The sequence below is a fragment of the Drosophila willistoni genome (assembly GCF_018902025.1).
Source record: "Drosophila willistoni isolate 14030-0811.24 chromosome XL unlocalized genomic scaffold, UCI_dwil_1.1 Seg141, whole genome shotgun sequence".
Lineage (NCBI taxonomy): Eukaryota > Metazoa > Arthropoda > Insecta > Diptera > Drosophilidae > Drosophila > Drosophila willistoni.
This window is the reverse complement of record NW_025814052.1, coordinates 7,774,122-7,796,828: the sequence shown is the minus strand read 5'-3', so window position 1 is coordinate 7,796,828 and position 22,707 is coordinate 7,774,122. Positions and strand designations below refer to the sequence as shown.

Genomic DNA, 22,707 nt, shown 5'->3' with positions numbered 1-22,707 from the left:
AATAATATAAATTAACAAAGATATGGATTTTCATTTTGTACTTTGGCTACAAAGTGTAATGACTGTGGGGAAATTAACCTAGTAAAAAAAAAAGGTAAATGAAATGATTTGCATTTGTTTTGGTCTAACTAACTATGATGAGGGATAGGATAGACGTTGGTTTGCCTACCAGCCCGAAGATTGGCCATTACTCCAACCGGAATTAGAGCCACCGCCATTGCTCCAACCACCAGAGGAGGAGCCACCGTTATTGCTCCAACCACCAGAGGAGGAGCCACCGTTATTGCTCCAACCCGCAGATGCCGAGCCACCATTGTTGCTCCAACCACCCGATTGAGCGGATGCACCACCCTTGGCCCAGCCACCGCCGCCAATTTGCTGTTGTTGCTGATTGTCCTGGGCGCGCATCACTTTAAGTGTGCCACGCTGGACCACATGACCGCTCTTGAAGAAGGCTCCCTGGGCTTGATCTGCCTTCAAGATGATGGCCTTGCCGCGCTGGCCAAAGGCATCAATCAATTGTCCATTGATGGCATCAATATTACCTGCTCCACCGCCACCACCGAAAGAGTCTTCCTGTAGTACCAGTTGAAGGATTTGTGGCAATATGGCATCAATTGAGGAAGAACTACCGCTATAGCCATGACCGGAAGCATAGGATTGTCCATAAGAGTGCGAATGAGAGTGGGAATGATCATGGCCATAAGAGTAACCGCCGCCGCCACCGCCTCCACTCACAGCATGATAAGCGATTGGGGCAGGTGCGGGAATGTGCACCGGCACGGGTGCGGGAACGGAAACGGGAGCAGGAGCCTGCTGTTCGATAATTTTATAGATTTGAGCGTGTTGCTGCTGACCGCCATGACCATGACCGCTGGCATAGCCACTGGAATATCCGCTGGAATAGCCACTGGCATAACCACCGGCATTTCCGCCATAGCCACCACCACCATGACCGATAACAGATGCAGCCGATCCTCCGCCATTACTGTATGCTTGACCCTCTTGCAAAATGACCTTGATGATCTGGGAAGATCCACCTCCGCCGCCGCCTCCTTGAGCATAGCCATGACTCTGGCCGTGACCGTGACCATGACCACCGCCGCCTCCTCCTCCTCCTCCTCCTGAGACTCCACCTCCGTGGCTGGGAGTGGCAATCACATTATATGTGGTTTTAGTACCACCGCCGCCTCCTCCGCCGCCGCCGCCGCCGCCGCCCAGGAATGACAGAAATGTGGCATTACAGGCACAAACTGTGGCCAGTAGACAAATGAAGACCTATGAGATTCCTTGGTCAGTTAGTATATTCCATTTTGTTTGTGTGTGTGTGTGTATTCCAATTCTTAGGCCGGTTGGATCGATCTTGATCGTTACTTACCTTCATCGTAGTTAATCTGTTTGTTCTCTCTCTCGCTCTCTCTCTCTCTCTAACGCTCGCTTTACTTTAGGACACCTGAGTGTGTGTGTCGAGCTGTTCCTGGTTAGTGAATGATGGCACTTTCTTGGATCTCCTCCGTTTTTATACAAAGATCAAACCCATCATGTCTTTAGAGGTTACCCACACTCCCGTTAGATGTCGAACTAACGCAACACGTGAGAGCTGGACCCAGAGAGAGAAAGACAGAGAGAGATAGACACAGAAAAGAGACATTGAAAACGGAGATGAAGATGAAGAGCTGCCGATATGGAATCGTGGGCTCATCGACTCTTGTAACCCATCACACACACACACACACACACACACACACTTAAACGATAGACACGCATCTCAATGGGCCAACTTCATAGTGGCTCTACAGGGTGTTGATTTTTGAGTTGGTCTAATAATCAATTATTATATTCTTGCGATTATTCTAAATAATTATTCCATAAATTTAAATACAAAGATTTCGTTTGAGTAACTATGAGCACTACTTTCTAGGGACTCCAACTCGATGGTTCTTTCGCTCATAAAGTTATTTGTGTATATTTTTAATATAGCTTTTAAAACAGTTGGAGATGGGGGAAGGTCTAATCTGTTATTGTAGATCCATTTGAAGAAGGTTTAGAATTCAATAATTGAATAAAACACATAGTTCCGTCTATTAACTACTTCCGCTTGTGAAACGGAACCCTATATCATAATATATTTCTTCAAAGAAATTTACAAAATTCCCAAACCCAAACTATGCAACAAAATACCTGAAACAATCCAACAACAACAACAACCCCACAACAAGAAACCAAAGGCTAAACAGAGGGCAAACGAGAGGCAAGCAGAGAGATGGGGGTCTTTATCTCCACCAACTAACCGACCAACCGACCGACAGACCGACAGACCGACCGGCTTTTTGCATATGATTATCGATTTGACCGCTTCGCTGGCCCTTGGTTATTGCAACAGTCCGAAAAACTAGAGGTCCGATCTAATCATAACAACTGCCGCAGTGTAAATACTCTTTATCTAAGTTGCAAATTTTAATAAATCAATAATATCTGCAATTATTACATACATAAAGATTTTAAATAATTCACTACATATTTAGCTACATATAATTAAAATATATTATATACAAATTTTAGAGCATTTCTACTTTAGAATTAAGGATCTTATTCAAAAGTTTCTCCGGCTTTACGGACAGGAAACCATAAAAAATGTGTCCTTTAACTAAATGATTTTCATACATATTCAAATCTTTAAAATATATATTTTAAAGTTACCAAAGTATTTTGAAGTCCAAGAGATCCAACTAAACCTTCTATATAGACTTAGTTCGATCGTGGCCCATGCTTTTGGTAGCCAATTGTGGATTTAGCTTATAATCTTGGTAGGGGAAATCGGCCATTGTGGTTGAAAATCGAGCATTTTGAAGTGAAAATCGTTTTTGGATATATAGTTGGAAATTGGAACAGTTGCATAATGTGAAAAAGTCCTTATACACATTTGAGACTTTCGAAAACTATTTGAAGTAGATATAGCATAATAAAACAGCAAAAATGATTCAGTAAAAACTTTTATAGTCTTAGCTTATTAGCAGAATAATAATGAATAGGACCCTTTTTGTATAAGGGTATAAGAAACATCTTGGCGATTGGGCCAATCTCAATGTCTCTGTCTCTCTCTCTCTCCCACACTATTTTTCTCTCGGTTTCTCTCTAACGATCGCAGCATCATCGGCAACGGTCGAATTATTATATCATGCAACATAATTTCAAATTTGTTAATTTTGTGTGCATTTTTGTATAAATTATTTAATGCGCACGCTGTTGCGCATGTTTTGGCCACCCTTTCCCTTTTCATTACCATTTCCCTTTCCCTAGATAGCCTCGGGAGTACACCTGACCCGTTACCCGCACGTTTCTGGTTTCTGTTTTGGATCGTTGGTTTGGTAGATCGTTCGGGTTTAGGCCATCAGCAAGCAAATTAAAAGCGATTGGCATTTTATCACCTCGTTTGTTTGTGTGCTTGGAGTGTCAAATAGTAATATTGTTGGCCCAGGTCCATCTACACACATACGTACTTATGTGTGTGTGTGTGTGTATAAAAGATGATATGATTGCAAATCGATGGATGACCACCATAAGCAGCAGCAACATAAAAACAGGTCAGCATACCACCAAATGTTAATGGGAATGGGAAAAATCTTGTGTGACCAAGTGGACTGGGCTGGGCCCCAGCACCATCATAATCACCTTCAAGATGATGATGATGATGATGTCTGTTATATAAAACAAGTTTAGAAACATTTATGGCTAAGCTATGCATTAAGTAGTATAAATATATATTTCCTAAACACACTTCATACAAATGTGACGAATCGGTTTAATAAATTTGTTAACTTAATTCATTCATATATTTGCCATCAATGTGTAGATGGATACCTTTCTCCATACATATGTCTGTGTCTTGCTCTCTTTTTTCTTTTTTTTTTTTTTGTGGAATTTTTACTCTATTTTTTTGTTATTTATTAATGCAAATGCGTAGGTAGTTGATAAATATTATTATTTAATAATTTAATAATAAGTAACGTGGTATCTCATAGTTGGCATAGACTCCAGAGAATTTAATGACCCAACCGATGCCATCATAATTAACACTCTTGTGGAATCTAATAACCAATTGACTGCGATTACTCTTATATACACGAGGATGATCCTCGCCACAGAATCGACGCATTTCCGTCTCTGCGCCGGTGGCTTCATTTGTTTCCAATATTTGCAAAAAGTCCGTATGGCAAGTAGATTTTGAGCCCAGATTAAAGTCTATAAAATGAAATGAATTAATAGAATACTAGAGATCACTCATAATCTCTGAGCTTACCCTCAAATGTTAGTAGGACCCGATTATTGCTAGGCACTCGCACTATCCATCGGCAATCGGAATTGTTGCGAACATTTTCCGGATAGTAGGGATTAGCGAATATTCCCTCTGTATTATAGAACTGGCCGCCGCAACCGGATTCCGCTTCAATGGGACTAGCAAGGAAGGTCATGTCGAAGCTAAGCAGATATGTCCCCGATCTTAGGTGTACACGCACTTCATTTGTGCGGGTGAAAAGATTCGTTTTCGTGTCCATGGTGGAGCAGTGTCGATGCAATGAATGATTGGCATTGTCAAACATTTCAATATACTCATCATTACAGTCAGATCCGTAAATGAGAATGTCTGTGAAATACAGACTTAGTGTATGATTTGTGGGCGCTTTGATGAGGATATCGCAGTTATTTGTTTCCGAGAACTTGATGCGTCCCTGGAGGCCCTCAAAGTGACGGGAACAATCCGTCTCCACGATGGCGGTAAGTCGGAAACCCGTCTTGGATGCAGTCGCATTGAAACGGGATTTCACATAGACCGCATTCGTGTTGCCATAGTAGATATCCGGCTTGACTTTGCCACAATAGACATGTTCGGTGGCAAAATTCAAATAATTTTGACCAGCCGCATGGCCATCAAATACCAATTCACTGCCATAGCCATCGCTGATCATCTTGGCGTCCTGCAATGTAAATGATCAAGGGCAAACCAGTTGAGAATTACAAGGGGCTTAGAGGAAGGATTGCGACAAAAGTTCTTACCTCACTATTATATAATTTAACGTAGTCCCCATCACAAGTACCATTCACATTCGATTGATCCAAATCAAATTGATCAAATATCAAATGCACCGGCTTATCACTCGTAATCTTCCAATAACAAACTACAACTTGTCCCGAACGTCTGCCCGCTTCGCTGGGAGAATTGATTGTGGCCTGTGTCGCACCCGTACTGCTAGAGAGTCTAATTGACGATTCGCCACATGAACTACGTTCTGCAGTGGCAATCAAATCGAAACCGGAATCATTAATTGAGTCATCCGTGACGAATCGCAGGAATATTGTATGCTGAGATGAGCTAATTGTCGGTGGTAGATCATTGCCACAGAATTTGCCAATTGAGTCCGCAAAGGGACCAGCTCCATCGCGCAGCTCTACATAATCATTTGGACAATCGCTGGTGCCCTGCTGCACATGGAAGTTACGGAACTCCAAACGTATCTGATAACCGGCAGGAGCCTCAAACACGATATGACAATCGAGATTCGGATCGTAGCCATTCGGATTGTAGTATTTCGTGTAGCTGTAGCTGCGGCTATCATTCACAAGAATGCGCTCATCACAATTCGGAATGATGCGAATGGCGGCACGGAATCCTCGCGATGGATCCCGACCATCAGAATAGCTATGAATGAGTGCCCGATTCTGGGCTATACTGAGAATGGGTAGATCCTTGATAGCGCGTCCGCAGAAGCGTCCACGACGTTGCCTCTCATCAGGCACGCGTCCAGCATAGATGTCCACGCCATCGTATTGGCATAACGATTGCGACTCAAAGTCCAGCATTTCGAATTTAATGATAAACTTCTTGCCCTCGGGTGCAGTTAGATTCCAATAGCAATTACTATTGGGCGGGAAAGTGTTGTCCGTGTGCTGGCGTGGCGATTCAATGATGGATGTACGATTCACGACACCACCACAGAGTTGGGTACTATGAGCGAGTCGGAAGCCACGACCCGAGAACGAATTATCGGTGCGTAGGATAAGTGAAATGGATTTCTTGGCGCGATATTCATGCTTCTGCTTGACACCACAAATGATGGCTTCGCTGCTCTCGGACTCATCTCGTGTAATCACAGTGAGATTATCAAATAGACAGACACTTGTGGGCGCCTGCTCCAAGTCGAAAGTTATAAAACTGACCCATACACCCGGAGCATTCTCCTCTCGCGGCACAAGGGTCCAGTTGCAGTTGAGATTAGTCTCATAGCGTAAGGGAAAACCGGGACTGGTTAAATATTTCATTTCACTATCCACATAAATGATGCCACCGCAATTCCTTTCGAATTTGGCAACGAAACCATCGCCCAAGACGTCGCCATCGGATCGAAAGATCAGACGCATGGCCGATGATGTGGTGTTAATGGATTTAGGTGGGCTACGGCCACATATCTTAGCCAGAGTTGTCCAATTCCCAGTGTTGTTGGCATCCTGATCATCCCGCTGCTGGACGAGCAGATAGTCTTTAGAGCAATTCTTGCTATCCTCGATATAGAAACGACCGTCGAACAATAAACCAATGTGAAAGCCCACTTCCGATTCCAGTTCCCAGATGCATTCCACATTGTTTTTGTACTGCTCATTGAAATCGATCTGCCGATATGGATATTGTAGGTGTCCACCGCAACCGGAGCCATATTTAACGGTCACATTGAACGTGGTATTGGGATTGGAGTGCGGTGAGTGATATTCGAAAAACAGGCCACGTTCCACCACAATATTCGCTTCGGTGGCTTGACCACAATACTTTCCATAAAGCGGTGAATTCTGATCGGGTCCACTGCGCACTAAAAGGTACTCCTTCTCGCAATCCAATGCCAATTGTGTGCTCAACGACACCTCCAGCTGGACATCCGCTGAATCGGCATCGCTGATCAGCCCATCGGGTCCAATTGACCATGCACAATCCACCGCCGAGTCGCTAACAATTTGTGGCTCTTTAATGGTTAGATTATCGCCAGGATCCAAGGGAATAACGCCGCCACAATGCATCAGCCTATAGTCGAAGGCCAAGCGGGTCATGCGATTGCGAGTATTGCCCGAAACGGTCACCTGCATGGGGAACGGCAGGCGGACAGTCAACGGATAGACTACATTCGGATCGCAAAGCAGTTTGGGTATAAGGACTTCCGATTGTCGCATTCGCATTAGCTTCAGCGGTGAGGATTCCGCACAAATGTATGTATTCCGCATCATTGGATTGTTTGTGGAATTGTATTCCTTCACCTGAAGCACCAAGGTCGTATTCACCGGTGGCGTCATATAATAATTACAGTACACTAGACTCGAGGCATTGGTACGATCGAATGAGAGATTGCCACCAGCTTCGACATCAGTTTGACCACCGCATTCGCTCTGGCCATAGGCACTGAATCGTAACTTGAATCCCCGATGTCGAGTGAAGGGCAATAGGAAGGCATCTATGCCCATTGTGTTGTCGGCCGAAATGATTTCAGCCGGTGGATTCTCTGTATATCTTCCCAACACGGATTGCATCTTATGATCGTTGGCGAACATTAGACGACCACGGAATGAGCTACTAATGGTACCATTTCGGCCACCGCCCGTATCAAAATCGAGAATTTGCACTTTGATGCGTTGACCCTTGGCTACCTCCAAGCTCCAAACACAATGGCTGGGCTTGATGACACCCAGCGGATAGCCAGGCGTTTGGAGAATTCCTTGTTGGGCTCGTATCTTACTACCGCAACGGGATCCCACCGTCTTATAGGTTAATTGGAAGCCAACATTTTTTGGTATTGAAACTTTTTGCGGTACAACGAGACGTATGATTATCTTATTCGTCTCTACGGTGAATTGTCTGCTCGCAGTGCCGCAAATGTGCAAACGATCGCTTTCCCTCTCTTCGGTGCCCTCCTCACCAAATGCCTCGATCTCCTCCAGCTGCAAATGAGCATCGGTTGTGCAATTATCCGATATCGGGAAGTTCATTGTATCGAATATCAATTGAATGGTATTGCCCTTCTCCATCTCGATGGTGTACACACACTCATTGATGGGGAACACCTCACTGGCCCGAGACAGTTCTTCGGCCGTTGGTGAATTAATGATACCCTGGCTACTGTAATAGGAGCCACCGCATCGGGCAATTTTCACAGTGGCCTTAAAACCTTGATGAGGCTCTGCCACATCCGTATAGAATTTGATTCTCATCTGATTGCCCGATGAATAGATGGTATCTGGTGTTTGTGATCCACAGAAACGTCCCAGCTGCGGCCTCAGCTCAGTGCTGCCATCGTTCAGTTGGATATATTCCCGCTGGCAGTTGTCCGGACTCTCGGGCGGTGCTAACTCGAATTTGCCAGTGAATTCCAGGGAAATGCGATGATGTGATGGCACAGTTATTGTCCACACGCATTCGGAATGGGGATGCGGCAAATTGGGATAGTTGGGTGAGTTAATCACCTGCGCTTGTGTTTCCATGTCCAGGATAATGTGTCTCGAGCATGCCGACGATAATTCCTCATAACGGAAGGAGGCCCGGAAACGCGGGAAGCCCATGCGATGGAATTTAATGTATGCTCTATTCGAAGTTGTCTCCAATATATCGGTTATACCATTATTACAGTACTTGCCACGCCCCAGGAATGGCGAATCTTCGGCAAAACCATTGCGAATCATGAAATAATTTCGGCATAATTGCAAATCGGATGAGGCATCACCAATTATGGTATTCGGATCTTGCAATTGAGAGTCCGGGAAGGTGATTCGAATGCGTCTACCCTGACGTACACGCAATGTCCAGACACAATCTTGCTCCAACATCGAAACCAAGCCACTCAGCTGGGTTATGTTGACAAAACCGCGCGAGTCGGACAAATCGGAGCCGCAGGCCGTTTTTATCAGGCTGGAAAAGCCCGTACGATTGACACTGGCATCCGTGATGAACTCCAACTTGAGATAAGGCTGACCATGATACATGCGATTGGTATCATTCGGTTTCGAACAAATCCTGGCCAATTCTCGCCAATTTTGCATATCTCCGCTGGACGAGATCCGCAGATAATCAATATTGCAATCATCTGGATCACCGATCTGCTCCAAGTCGACAGTGATTAGCTGAAGTACGGAATGCATTGCCGGATTGGAGGCAATCAGATTCCAAGAGCATTGTAAATTCGTGGCATATCCACTGGGATAGCCTGGCGAATTGAAACTGATGACAGTCCGATTAATATTGACCAATTGATTGCCACATGTCCGGCTCTGTTCCTCCGCTGTGCGATTGGATCGCAATGATTCCTTGGACAACCGTTGCCACGACAATTCGAAGGGACCCCGCGTCGTGGTGAAGTACACCACATTCGTGCTCGATGTCAGTGGCTGGCCAGGCAGATGTTCCAGCTTGGACCCAATGTCCGAATAGCCATCATAGAAATTGAGCTCTGAATGATCCACATCTCTTATGTGATGAACGTTAATTACAATGACATATTCCTTGTCCACTGTCACACGCCAGCTATAGACTTGATTGGATACGAATTTAGCCGGATAATTTGGTGATTCAATAACGCCCTCTGTTCCATTGATCTCATTGTGGTATTCTAGGGAATGAAAGAAAGATAGTGTTTTGACTCGGACATACATACATACATATCTCATTTTGCGTATATCCATTGCTTACCATAGTTATAGGAGGCCATGAAGCCTTCACCAACCACATCGTTATCGCTTTTGAATTTCAGCCATATGGATCCCTTGACTCTTAAGACATTTGGCACCTGATTGCCACAATATACACCAATCAACTGACCTGTCGCACTCTCCTCCCGTACTTCGACATAGTCATTATTACAACCATCCGATTGCTCCAGATCCATTGATTCGAATGTCAGTGACAAAGAGTTACCCGAAATGGCCTGTATTACCCATGTGCATTCTATATTTGTCGGATAGCTGTTTGGATAGTATGGGGTAGTGAAACGTCCAGACAATGCCGTATAAAGGCTACCACAGGCCGTGTCCATTGTCATGTAGTGGCCGTCGAATACGGCAACCACATTTAAAGGCACTTTAATTGTCAATGCCCGTCCATTCGAGATGATGGCCGGTGGATGGGAATGACAGAAGCGTGTACGTGGTGTTCCCTTTGGCTCGACGCCATCGTATATTTGAATACCATACGGCATGCAATCGCCCTCGCTTGGATACATTTGCGACGCCTCCGGATGGAGTAGGATCTCAGTTGGTGTAAAGATAATATGTTTGCCGGGATCAGTGGCTCTCAGTACCCAAACACAAGACTCGTTGCGGGCCGCCTGTCTTTGCATCATAAGATAATCGAAATCCGTTTCATCGACATCCACCGTCTGACCGCATGACTCACGGAAATGGAGACGGAAACCTCTACGCGAACCCGAATCATCGCTAACGAACCGTAATAAGGCTGTATTGGAAGTGGAACGATTTCTGGCATTGCTCCAGCCGTCACACACTTTGAAAATGCGATCGCCTTCTGTATCATCGAGGCCATCACCGGGTGACATATCAAATGCCTCCAAGTAATCCCAACTACAATCGTAACCCTCTTCCAAGACCATATCTTGCATATCGAAAATGATTTGATGATGCAACGATACTTCCAAAAGCCACTCACAATGGGAACCAGCCGGATAATTCTTTGGATAGTTGGGGGATTCAATGACCCCATTTCTGGCAGTCAGCTTACCGCCACAAGCTACAATGAAAACAAATTGAATTGATTGAAGGATTAAGGATTCCGGCGGTTAGACTCACTTGCTTTCACAGCTCGATAGGTCGCTCGGAAGCCCAGCCCATTGTGCGAATCGTCACTAGTGAAACGCACATGCAGCTTATGGCCAACACTGGTGATCACCAATTGGGGCGTAACTCCACAATGCCGTTCATGTGTAGAGGACTCTGTCGGATGATTAGAAATCTGGAACGAAAAACCCCATTAAAAATATGCAACCAAAAGGGCAAACGCTTTCACTTACTATTAGGGCATCCTTGGTGCAATTGGTACTCTCCTCGAGATCCAAATGATCTATAGTCAGTTCAATAGCTTGTCCCATTTCTACATGTATTACCCAATAGCATTCCAGATTATTGGGATACATGTTTGGATAGTTGGGTGATGAGAAGCTACCGCTAGACTCACGGAATTCGCCAAGGCAGCCATCGATGCGATATTCCAGTTGGAAATTAACATTACTCGAGTTGTGTAGAATGGACAAAACATTGCCTGTGGCATTATGGATCATTCCTGGTTCCATAATTTTCATTGTTTTACCCTGATCAATCAGATAGACACCACCGGACAATTCTGTGGGTAGCAATTCAGGAAGTTGCTCGAAATGCGAGAACTCCAAACGTATGTGATTCCCTCGCGGAGCTTGTATTGTCCAATTACAATTGGTGTGATCCGCGTTGAGAAGTGGTTCCAAGTAATTGAGACTCTCAACTGTGCCGTATAGGTTGGTCAGATTGCGAAGACAATTGGCATTGAACGATAGACGGAAACCACGACCCGTATTACTAGAATCCGAATGGAAGGCAACGGTGGCCACACTCGAATCAATGAACATGTGACGACTCCGTTCATTGGGCAGACTACATACAGATCTCAGTGGCTGCATTCGCCGATCGCTATAGATGTTAATATAGTCGTAATTACAATTCAACAGATCCTCTATATCCATATCCTCGAATGTGATATCGATGGCAGAGCCCTGATGTACCTGCAATTCCCACTCACAGTCGACATTGTGCATATATGGTTCTGGATAGGATGGTGAGGTAATGACACCCTTGTTGCCCGGGACTCTGCCACCACAACCAATGGAGTGGACACGCCAGTGCAACCGGAAACCGCGCCCACTGACAGAGGCATCCGAATGGAAACGAATATACATTTCATTTGTGAAACCAGGCAGAATACGGGGAAAATCTTGTCCACAAAATGTTCCAATTAACGATGAGGTATTGTAGCCACCATTTCGTATTTCAATGAAATCGTGACTACAATCTTTGGACACCTCCAGATCCAGCATATCTAATTGCAATGCCATTCGCGTCATTCTTGGCGATGTCAAATGCCAATGACAATCCAAATCGGATGAATAATTCATTGGGTATTCAGGTGATGTAAGGACACCCTCTATGCCGTTTATGTGTCCACCGCAGGATTGCAACTCCACAAAGCGATACGATAACTCGAAGCCCTCATAAGTGTCACTGTAATCCGATACAAATCTGATAGTCACATGCCGGTCATGTACCACCATATCGGATGGTGCGTGTAAAATCGAGCAATACCGACCCAAACTTTTGCTATTGTCGTCGGTGCGAAGGCCACTGTACACTTCCACATAGTCGGCCGAGCAATCTGTGAGGCTCTCCAATTGTAAATAGTTCCAATGCAACATAATGCCCTTCTTTGCTGGCGCGACAATCACCCAAGTGCAGATTTGATTGTTGGCATATTTATTTCCCTCTCCGGTGGGTAGGCGTATATTCTGGCCCTCTTTGGTATGAATGCCACCGCATTTGCCAGTACCAATTGGCACCGAACGATAGTTAAATTTAAAGCCACGACCACTGCTGCTCGTCTCGGTATTTAAAATAAGGATCATCATATTCGATTGGCTTAGAATTTCCTCTTCAGGAGGTGAATGGCTACAGAATGGCCCAAGAATATTCTGATTTAATCCATCATTAATCTAAAAGAGAGGGGAAAATGGAAAGGGGAATATGTTATCGTCAAGTGGCAAGGACCACCATGAATAAACCAAAAGTTCTGAATGGCATCCGAAAGTTAGCAAGAAAAAGTTTTTTAATCTGGCGATGATCAAGGAAATTTTAAATTAATAACACATTTTGTGGCATACTTTTAGGGTGCCATTTGTTAGACAGATTCGTTTAAAAATCCAATTTCTATGTCATTTAAACATATAAAAATTGACAATAATATGATTACATAAACTTTTGAAACGATCAAAAAATTTGTCTAAGTTAAAGTCTTTTTGAAAAATTTCTGAAAAAGCCTTTGAAATCACTCAAGATGTTCATTCAAAAACAAAATAAGCTTGTGTAGAGAAACTTTTCTTTGCAATGGTATATGTATGTATGTGTATATGTATATTTACCTTCAGATCAGTATCGCCACAGGACTCAGCCTGGTCAACCGTGTAGTCATCAGTAGTCAGCGAACTATCCTCCAGCTGAAAATCAATTCGAGTCAAGGCTATCACCATATTGGGTGGCAATGTTATCTTATAGGTGCAGATTTTCTCGCTGTTCGTTAAATTGGGATAACCGGGAGAGACTATGGTGCCTGTGGGACTGTCATACGCATAGGAGCAGGACATGCGATAGCTCAACTCGAAACTACTCGATCCCTGGCCAGTAGCCAAATATTTGATCAGCACTCGATTGTACATGGAGTTAAACGAAGGCGGCAACTGCAGACCAGATTCACCACAATGACTGGCCTGGAAAAGATTTGTGGAATCATCCGTGACATCGTACAGTTCCAGGCAGTTTGCTGGGCCCATGTCAAATTTGGTAAACTCAATGGATATCGATTCGCCCACGGCCATGCGTATTTCATATTCACATGATATGCTTCCATCTCCATTACCAGGATCGATGGCCATTGGTGATTTGATGATGCCCTCTTTAGAGGTATAGACGCCACCGCATCCGGGAATTCGTTCCTCGGCTGAATAGTGCAATTGGAAGCCAGTGTCAGTGCCATTCCCATCCGAATGGAAATCAATAATGGCCTCATGAGTGGCCAAGAGTAGAGGCGGTGGAGCCGGTTCTGCACTGCTGCAGAACTTGTGCAATTGACGTCCCGAGACCCCATCCCGAATCTGTGAATTGAAGAAACCCATAAATCACTCAAACACTCGACAGAATCATTCCAAACAAACCCACCTCGACATAATCGAAATTACAATTCGCATGCTGCTCCAATTGAAGACTAAAGAATGTCAGTTTGATTCGTTTGCTACTCGAGGCCACCAAATGCCATTGGCAGTTTCGATTCCTTGGATAGTTACCCGGCGAACCGGGCGAGGCCAATGTTCCATGCGTGTCGAACTCGAAACGGCCACCACATTGCGGCTGAATGGACTGCCAGGTGAGATCAAAGCCCTTGTGGGATGTCGAATTATCGGAATGAAACCACATATACAACTGATGACCCGATGAGATGATATTGCCGCCATTTGGCAAACGATGACCGCAATAGCGTCCAATTATCTGGTCACTGGCCGACCGTCCATCATTAATCTGCAGCCAGTCGAAGCGGCATTCAGTCGAGTCCTCTATATCGAAACTATTGAATGTAACATTCACGACCAGCGATTGATTCGTCCGTATGACCCAGGCGCACTGGATATTCAAATTATAGCTCTGACCATTCGGCGGATAGCGTAGACTGCCACTGGGGGCAGTTAACATTTCATTGCAACTGCTGAAACGGGTGGAACACAAGCGATCCCTGTAGCCGGGCATACACTGACAGACGAAGCCATCGCTGGTGCTTGGTGTGGGTGAACAGCGTCCGCCATTGTGACAGGGTTGGCTGGTACAGGGATTGGGCAGCGGTTCACAAATCGGCAGACGATATCCCCGTGGACACAGGCAAGTGAAATTGGACATACCCGCGTCCAGACAAGTGCCACCGTTCTACAACGATGCAACGAAATTACCTCAATGACTCAAATGGAACTGGAAAAAACACTCACCAGACAGGGCAGGCCATCGCAATTGTTGGCTGTGCCGGTGATGCAACCATTCGGACCAAAGCCCGAACCTATCATACCCGCCGGACAACTGCAAACCACCGTGTTTGAGATCTCGGCACAAGTGGCACGCGGATGGCAAAGATTGGTATTGCGGGAGCAGCTGGTTATGCTGCCAATGGCAGAACCTTGTCGAGGATCTCTCACGCAAGTGCGTCCGTCCCCCATCCAGCCCACCGGACAGGCACCGCAATGATTCGAGCCATATGTATTGATGCAATCCACTTTTGGACTCAGGCTGCAGCCACCATTGTTCACGGCACACTCATCCAGATCTCGGCAACTGACTCCATTACCGGTGAGACCTGCTGGACAGGGGCCGCAAGTGAAACTGCCCGGCAAATTGATGCACTTCGTGGAGCAGGGCGTATGGGCGGCCGATTCACTGCACTCGTCCACATCTTCGGTACATGCTGGACTCAGGCCATTACTCTTCCAGCCCTGATCGCAGAGGCAACGATAGCCCAGCTCATCGTTGCTGGGCACACAACTGCCATGTCCGCATAATTCCCAGGAGCTAGACTGCAGGCAGTCACCCTTACGTTGGGTGCAGTGTATCCCGTGCCAACCGGCCGCACACAGGCAACTGAACGAACCGAATTGATTCACACACTGAGCTCCATTCTGGCAGCCCAGATCACTGCCATCATACAGGGCGCACTCATTGACATCACTCTCACAGTTAATCCCCTGCCAAAGGTCCATCCAAGAGATTACAAACGAACAAATACGCCCCCCCTTTTCCTTTACATACCTCGAATGTGGAGCGACATTGGCAGCGATAACCATTGAAGGTATTGTAACACTTGCCACCATTCTGACAGGGTCCACTCCGACAGCTGTCCAACGATAGTTGGGACTTGAGGACTGTCACCTTGTTCTCCACAATGGTCAGACGTTCACGTATCCGGTTCATCTCATTTTTAGAAGTCCTTGTTCTATGAAAATGGTTCATATATGTATGTATGTTTTATCCCTTATATATGTAAATATGTATGTCCAAATGGGTGTTCAGTTCACCTGTTCTGTAATTCTTGGACCTTTGATCTCAATCCCTTGGCACCAAAGACAGAACTCTTAAATGTCTGCAATTGACTGGCCAGATCACGTAAATCGGCGAAATCATTGTTGGCATCCCAATTCTCTTTATCGTCGTTTGGGCCCTTTTTGCCACTAGCCGTAGCCAACAAGAGCTCAAGGACATCGTACTCCTCGTTGATCAGAAAACGGGAGGTGCCACTCAAACGAAAACTAATATTCCGATTGGCACCCGATTCGAATATCAAGTTACCATCTTTGCTGATGATTTTGGGGCTGCCATTCAAAAAAGGATTTTATTACACACACAGATCAGTCGCCTTTCATTCCCGACTTACGCATTGACAAAACTCTCCACTGATTCGGCAATAAGGGCCAGGATAAGGGCAATCCCGCCCAGCTTTAACCACATTGCGTTCACTTTCACCCAATTTTCACTTAAATAACTCACATTCAGAATGAACAAATCAAAGAAAGCAAAAAAAAGAACGATCTTTACACCGAATCCGCCTCAGGGCGACTGTAGTGACCGCCGGGATGATTGCCTCGCAGATCGCTTACGGGGCGTATCTTTTAAAATACGCCCCTTGCCCAAAAACCACAATAAGAGGAAGAGCATTTAAAACTCTCACACACACACATATGCATGTACATATATATACGTATACATGCAGTTACATACATACATATGTATATGTAAATATATTTTTGAGCAGAATTTCTTTCAATTGTTAGGCTCACACAAATACATACATAAATTATAATTATCTGTTTCTGTTCTTAATCTAATATTGTTTTTTTTTTCTGTTGCAATACATATACATACATACATAAATATAATAAATTGGATTTATCTTATTTTTAAGTTCAAGTGTAAAACTATTTTTGGGGTATGGTTTTTGTTTTTTAAATGTAGATCCCCGTTTGAGAGGGGATCTTTCAAAAAGAAACTTTGATGATCGTTTTATACATACATACTATATAACTATAATATCCATTATTTTTGCATAAAACCCTTCAAAAGAGCAAATAAGTTTGTTTTGGTTTTTTTTTTTTTTTAAAGCCTCGGCTCTACCGAAGATCTTTTCTATTAACAGATTACCCCTTTTTTGGTGGGTGTGGGAGAGAGTGCATGTGTTTTGGGGGTGTGTGTGTGTGTGTGTGTGTGTGATTGATTACATGTATAAGTGTCTAAGTGCCAAAAGTGTTTCATAATAATTATGTTTACATATCATTAATGTTATACCCTTGCGAAAGGAAGCTTAGGCATATAAATTCCTATTGAATAATAGCAATCGACATATATCTACATACATATGTATGTATATATATATATGTTTGTTTATGTGGTCAAGAGATGTCACCTCGGTTTCTTGCCAGAAATAGAATCTATTTAATCGAAATCAGTTAAAATCGAAGCACTTATACCCGACATAGGAATGATCATTCTAGTCCATACAATTTGTTTCTTACTGGGATTTCAAATCGAAGAATTGCAAGAGTATAGGTATAGATTTCGGTATGCCGATCTTATTAATTGGATTCTTTTAAGTACGAGCTGAACTGGTAGTTAAGTCTAAAGTTTCCTTAGATTTCATTTCGTTTTTGGTTTGGGTGTATAAGTTTTACAAAATGCCTGGTTTCTTTTTTTGTTTTTTTTGTTTTCGTATCTAGGAACTATAGGAAACTGAAGTTTAAAAGAATGGTGAGAGTGACGATCTTTACGATCGCAGAGCTTATAGATAAATAGTGCTTTGGTGGTTAAGTTTGAGATGGGTTAAGAAAATTATAGATCAGCTAAGATCGCAGTACATTTTTTGCTATGTGTTTTTGTTATTGTAAGAAGGAGAAATTTTGGCTTGAGTTGGAACCATCCTACGAATATTACAATATGTATATGGTTAAGTTCCGTTTTTGTTTTCTTTTCTTCTGATTTGTATATAAATTAATATATATGTGTATAAATATAACTATATATGTGTATGGTACATATAATAAGAATCACAAAGATGAAATGACTTGAGTTAAAAAAAAAAAGAGCTTTAAGTTATAAATTAATATATATAAAAAATCATAGCAAGCATTAATATTCTTCTGATGTTCATTCATCATTTACAATTACAATCGGCTCCTGGACACGTACACGAATAAATAAATTATTATTAAATCTATATAGTTTACAATTGAACTTTTCTGCTTATTGCTTTTGAAATATAGTAAAAAAAAAATAGAAGATAAACTAAAAAAATATGTATACATATATCGAATTAAGAAAATAACCAAAAAAGAGCTTCTTAGCCTTACGTTAGCCAATCATTTAATTAATTAGAGGCCTTGGCATCGACGTGGGCATTGATTTGGCCGTGGCTGCGGCCGTTGACGTGGGAGGGGGCGTGGTTGTTGCTGTAGTGGATAATACTTTCGACCTCCTTATGTGCTCCGATTTGTGGTACAGAAATTTGTAATTTGGCAGCTTTTCTGTATAATCGGCAAAGTTTTCTAAAGTTGGTAACAATAAAAAGGACAAAAACCAAAAAATTTTGAATAATTAAGGTATGTTAAAGAAATGCTGATCATTGGAACGTTCTTTGGATTGTTTTAGGATTCTTGCTTACCAAAGGAAACATGACCCAAGTTGGCTGTATCTAGTTTATAGAACAATAATTGGGCACTTTGTTCGTTCAGCTTGCCGCCAGCATGCCGCAATAGACGCGTAAAGCTGTCCCTGTCAATGCGTTGACTAGACTCACTATAGATCTGCAAAGATTACTAAGATAAATTTAACCGTCCAATGAGATGACATTCTGGCATAACTTACATTAACCAAAGCTCGTAAAAATGTTATAATGTCTGAGTTTTTCAATTTGCAAAATAGCGAACAGAGTAGAAAACTTTTTAGGCTTACTGTGCCTTTGCCGCGCTAAAGAGAAAGAGAAGCATTATATATTTGTATAGAATAGAACGAGAGAGAGAGAGAGAGAGAGATATATACAAAAACATACGTGATCAAGTAGAGCGAATAATTTGTGTAAATTTTGATCTTTCAAATCAACTTGCAGCAATTCGGCAAACGTTATAATATCCAATTTATCTGTATTACTAAGATTCAAATACTTTTCACATAGTTGACCATCCCGCTTGCTCTCTAGTATACCCAACTGGTCGAGTGTACGTTCAATTTCGACAATATCGCCAGGAAATGGTATTTTCATATCCCGCGCACGACTCATTACAATGACATCTTCAAACGAATAATCGGAAGTGGGAACACCCAGGGCGCTGCCGAAAACAGATGAGAAAATAATGAGGGAAATGAGGCAAATGAGGCAACAGTTGCTGAGATCGCAAATCGCATCTTACTTGGCCATCACTTCTCGCACATTCTGGGCATACAGATTGGCGTCGGCCTTCTCAGCAGCAGATGGTTTGTATACTGGCAAATATTCGATTTCACACCGATTATAGAATTGCGTCATAGTCAGCCAGAGCAGGCGTAATCTAAAGAAAAAATGGGGATATTAAGATTCAGACAAATGTATCTGAATAAATTAATGCATTTTCAACTTACACTCCTGGTCCATCCCAGGTCCAGGTGAAGGTGTCAAATTTATTTGGATATCTAAGCAATACCGGTTGCACTGGGACTCCGGGATAAAATGCTCCCGGTTTGAATTTAATAAGAGCCGTGCGGTTCGTACATGTACCCTCGGCAAATATAACAACTTGGGGCCAATCGTCAGTGGAACGTGCTCGTTCCACAATATCGCGTATCGTATTCTGTCTGGAATTGGGATCTTCACGCTGCACATAAATGGGTTGGGCATAGTTAATGATACGTCCCAATAGAGGAATGTCCGATGTTTCTCGCTTGGCCACTATCGATGGCGGATGACTGGCCACAACAAGAATGGAATCCACATAAGAGGAATGCGGTGCCACTACCAGAATAGGCGCTTCCCTTGATGTAGCCGGAGTGCCCTTCATGTTAATATAATGAAATGATCCTGCGGTATATACCATGCGCATAGCACGCGCAGCCAAATATTGAACTTGTCTATAAAGGGGAGAGAGAAGGATTAGAGAGTGATTAGTATACTGTGAAGGTTTGATCAACTGATTGAATTACTTTCGCCATCCTGTTAACGGTTTCTGCTTGAGATCATCCAAAGTTAACCCATATAGACCGATGCAGGCAAACATCCAGGCCGAGAGTAATGATAAAACGCAGCCCACCACACGAATGGGTAGCAACAAAACGGTAAGCACATAAACCTGTAATTAAGTCATACAAATAAAAATAAAGCGTTAAACAAATTAATTGTTTGGTCCCAGAGGGTTGCCCCAAAAGTTATCAACAAACAATTTACGACTAGGACGTAAAAGAGAGAGAGAGGGAGAGAGCGGATTATTGGGCATAAGTACGTGGTAACTAATCAAAAGTTCAAAGTACTTGATTGACGACTAAGATTGCATAATATTTGATATGGCAAACACCTTTAATCAGTTTTTCACACATTTGTATTTGTATGTACTGCTTTAGTGGCCCTCTACGAAAAATGTGTGAACACAAAATAAACAAACGAACCTGCCCCAAGTCTGGTGGAGTAACTTTTTGATTAACCCTCGTCGTCGTTTGCTTATTTGGATACAAGTATGTTTACTTTTTTTGGCAAAACATTTTTGTTGATGTTGTTGTTTTTTTTTTTTTTTTTGGCAAGCAAACGGAAGAAAAAGACGTTTTGTTTTAAAGTTAATGCCAATGGCAGTGCCTTGACCTTAGATCGTTCAGAAACGGGTTTCCGTATGATCATCCGATCAATCAGCTGCGATTAGTGGGTCACTCGTCATCTTGTGTGTGTTCAATTAGTCATCATCATTATCGTATCGTCGTACTTAATGTATGTACATATGCAGATGTTTTCTATTTCTGTGAAGAATTTTATTACAATTTATTTGTAATGCGAATTGGCGCAGTTACTACAACAAGTCAACAATGCGTCATCTCAAAAGATCAGTCATCATTTCTAAAAACTGATACTACAAGTGAACGTATGTACATTTAAATATATTATAACAAATTTAAATTGAATAATCATGTCAATTGACTTTTACTTTTCAAACATGACCTAATAACATTAGAATTGATAATGATACGAGGGCAAATCGTTCTATCACCAAAATATTCAAAGTTGAAACATGAGTGTATAAAATCTATGAGTCAATGTCGTACGATATTGAACTCTATATGCTTATTGTCTAACTATACTATGGGCGAGGGGGGCTTGGGCTAATAGAAATTTTGACTAATTGTGGGCCATAAAAAATCTCGGTGATTATATAGCGGGCAATTAACCTCAATGCGGCTGGCTAGGCTATTAGATCAAACGACTGACTGGGTTCAGCTGTTTTTTTTTTGATTATTTTTGCCCTCTCCCTCCTCGCATTAAAAACATATGGTGAAACGTGCCAATATGATTATTATCAAAAAAAAAAAAAAAAAAATGAGACGTTTAAAAAGCAATAAAAAATACTAACAAAAACTCAATAAAAATAAAACAGGAATGCACTTTGGAATATGATGAACCCATGGGGCGAAAAGAAGGTATACCCACATTCAGTTTGGCGCCTAACTGCAAAAAAAAAAGCAACAACAGCAGCAACAAAATGCCAGAACAGGCGAGAACCGGCAATGTAGTAGTAACAACAAGAAGAGGAGGCCAGCACACAAAGACCTCAGCGGGCGGCAGAATGAGGGGCGGGAGAAGGAAGAAAGGTAAGAACAAGAAAATCATACGATTCTTGATGACGTCGCAAGAGGCGACGTTGACATTGAGAGGCGATAAAAAACAACAACAACAAAACTAAAACTAAAAAAGAGAAAAGAAAAACGGTTCGAAAGTGGCAAAAGGAGAAAAAGCACATCCATTGATTAATGTAATGCATGTCAAGTGAGGGAGGAACAGAGGAAATCGGGAGGCAACAGAGAAGGGGTTTAACCAATAAAATATGCAAACTACATACACACACATACAAATACAGAGAAATATATGTACATATACATAAGTTGATCTAACTCTGCCGGCGCTAGAACCACTTTTTCGCCTTCTTCTTCTTCTTCTGTGTAACATCTTCCGACACACACACACACATGTGTCTGAAAAATTGATTTGCATGAATGAAACGTAAAACGGAAATGGCAAATGGAACATCATCCAACAAACACGTTCACACACCAACACACACACTGAAGGTAACGGTAATGGCATAAATAATAACAACAAAGCACTCACCTTGGCCAATTCAATCTGACTGTCAATCTCAATGCGATGCACAAATGGATTAATATAACTATATCCTTTGGACGACCATGAATCCTCGATGGAGTCCCGTTTACTTAGATTGCTACCACTTCTTTTGTGGTCTGTGTTCACCATGATGTCTTCAGTCATCACCATATCATCACGTTGTCTGGTCATTGCACACCGTGCCGAATGGTCCAACCCTGCAAATTTAGCCCACAAATTACGCACTTCTTTTTTTGTGATGGAGAGGCATCATTTTATTTTCATTATATTTGGTATTTTCGCAAATTCAAATATCAAAACACACTTAATATATACATGATTGTCTATCTACTTATATGTATGTATATACATATATATATATATAGCATATAGACGCCACCCTACACTTACGCTTCTTAACGTGATTTCTTGTTTACTTTATCCACACAAATATATAAACCTTCAATTCTGCCGATTTTTACCGTTTCCGCCCCCGCGACCCGCTACCGAACGATAGA

General features: G+C 42.8%; 3 protein-coding genes across 3 annotated transcripts; all 3 read right to left on the bottom strand.

Annotated features, from left to right (window-relative positions):
* Nucleotides 1–38: 38 nt before the first annotated feature.
* LOC6649049 (loricrin) lies at nucleotides 39–1,608 on the bottom strand. The gene is made up of 2 exons (XM_002071709.4): nucleotides 1,379–1,608; nucleotides 39–1,278 (listed from the first exon to the last, which is right to left on the bottom strand). The coding sequence occupies exons 1-2, from the start codon at nucleotides 1,382–1,384 to the stop codon at nucleotides 166–168; spliced, it is 1,119 nt and encodes a 372-aa protein (XP_002071745.1). The 5' UTR covers nucleotides 1,385–1,608; the 3' UTR covers nucleotides 39–165.
* A 2,353-nt stretch (nucleotides 1,609–3,961) lies between these two features.
* Nucleotides 3,962–16,382, bottom strand: LOC6649047 (cubilin homolog). Its single transcript, XM_002071707.4, has 12 exons — nucleotides 16,244–16,382; nucleotides 15,888–16,181; nucleotides 15,622–15,805; nucleotides 14,811–15,557; nucleotides 13,996–14,751; nucleotides 13,203–13,931; nucleotides 11,052–12,776; nucleotides 10,831–10,993; nucleotides 9,719–10,771; nucleotides 5,056–9,638; nucleotides 4,301–4,976; nucleotides 3,962–4,242 (listed from the first exon to the last, which is right to left on the bottom strand). The coding sequence occupies exons 1-12, from the start codon at nucleotides 16,315–16,317 to the stop codon at nucleotides 3,986–3,988; spliced, it is 11,241 nt and encodes a 3,746-aa protein (XP_002071743.3). The 5' UTR covers nucleotides 16,318–16,382; the 3' UTR covers nucleotides 3,962–3,985.
* Nucleotides 16,383–17,714: 1,332 nt separating this feature from the next.
* LOC6649046 (lysophosphatidylcholine acyltransferase) lies at nucleotides 17,715–22,693 on the bottom strand. Its single transcript, XM_002071706.4, has 9 exons — nucleotides 22,601–22,693; nucleotides 22,196–22,407; nucleotides 20,032–20,177; nucleotides 19,474–19,959; nucleotides 19,266–19,403; nucleotides 18,908–19,184; nucleotides 18,724–18,825; nucleotides 18,521–18,662; nucleotides 17,715–18,404 (listed from the first exon to the last, which is right to left on the bottom strand). Exons 2-9 carry the CDS (start codon nucleotides 22,379–22,381, stop codon nucleotides 18,223–18,225), a joined length of 1,659 nt encoding a protein of 552 aa, XP_002071742.1. The 5' UTR covers nucleotides 22,382–22,407; nucleotides 22,601–22,693; the 3' UTR covers nucleotides 17,715–18,222.
* Between the last annotated feature and the right edge of the window lie 14 nt (nucleotides 22,694–22,707).

Coding starts and splice junctions, on each gene's coding strand:
- LOC6649046 (XM_002071706.4), bottom strand. CDS start 22,381: ATGACCAGACAACGTGATGATATGGTGATGACTGAAGACATCATGGTG. Junction 19,404..19,473: donor ACCTGGGATGGACCAGGAGT/GTAAGTTGAAAA, acceptor TTTTTTCTTTAG/ATTACGCCTGCTCTGGCTGA. Junction 18,663..18,723: donor TTTTACGAGCTTTGGTTAAT/GTAAGTTATGCC, acceptor TAATCTTTGCAG/ATCTATAGTGAGTCTAGTCA.
- LOC6649047 (XM_002071707.4), bottom strand. CDS start 16,317: ATGTGGTTAAAGCTGGGCGGGATTGCCCTTATCCTGGCCCTTATTGCC. Junction 13,932..13,995: donor GTAATTTCGATTATGTCGAG/GTGGGTTTGTTT, acceptor TTCAATTCACAG/ATTCGGGATGGGGTCTCGGG. Junction 4,243..4,300: donor GGTCCTACTAACATTTGAGG/GTAAGCTCAGAG, acceptor TTCATTTTATAG/ACTTTAATCTGGGCTCAAAA.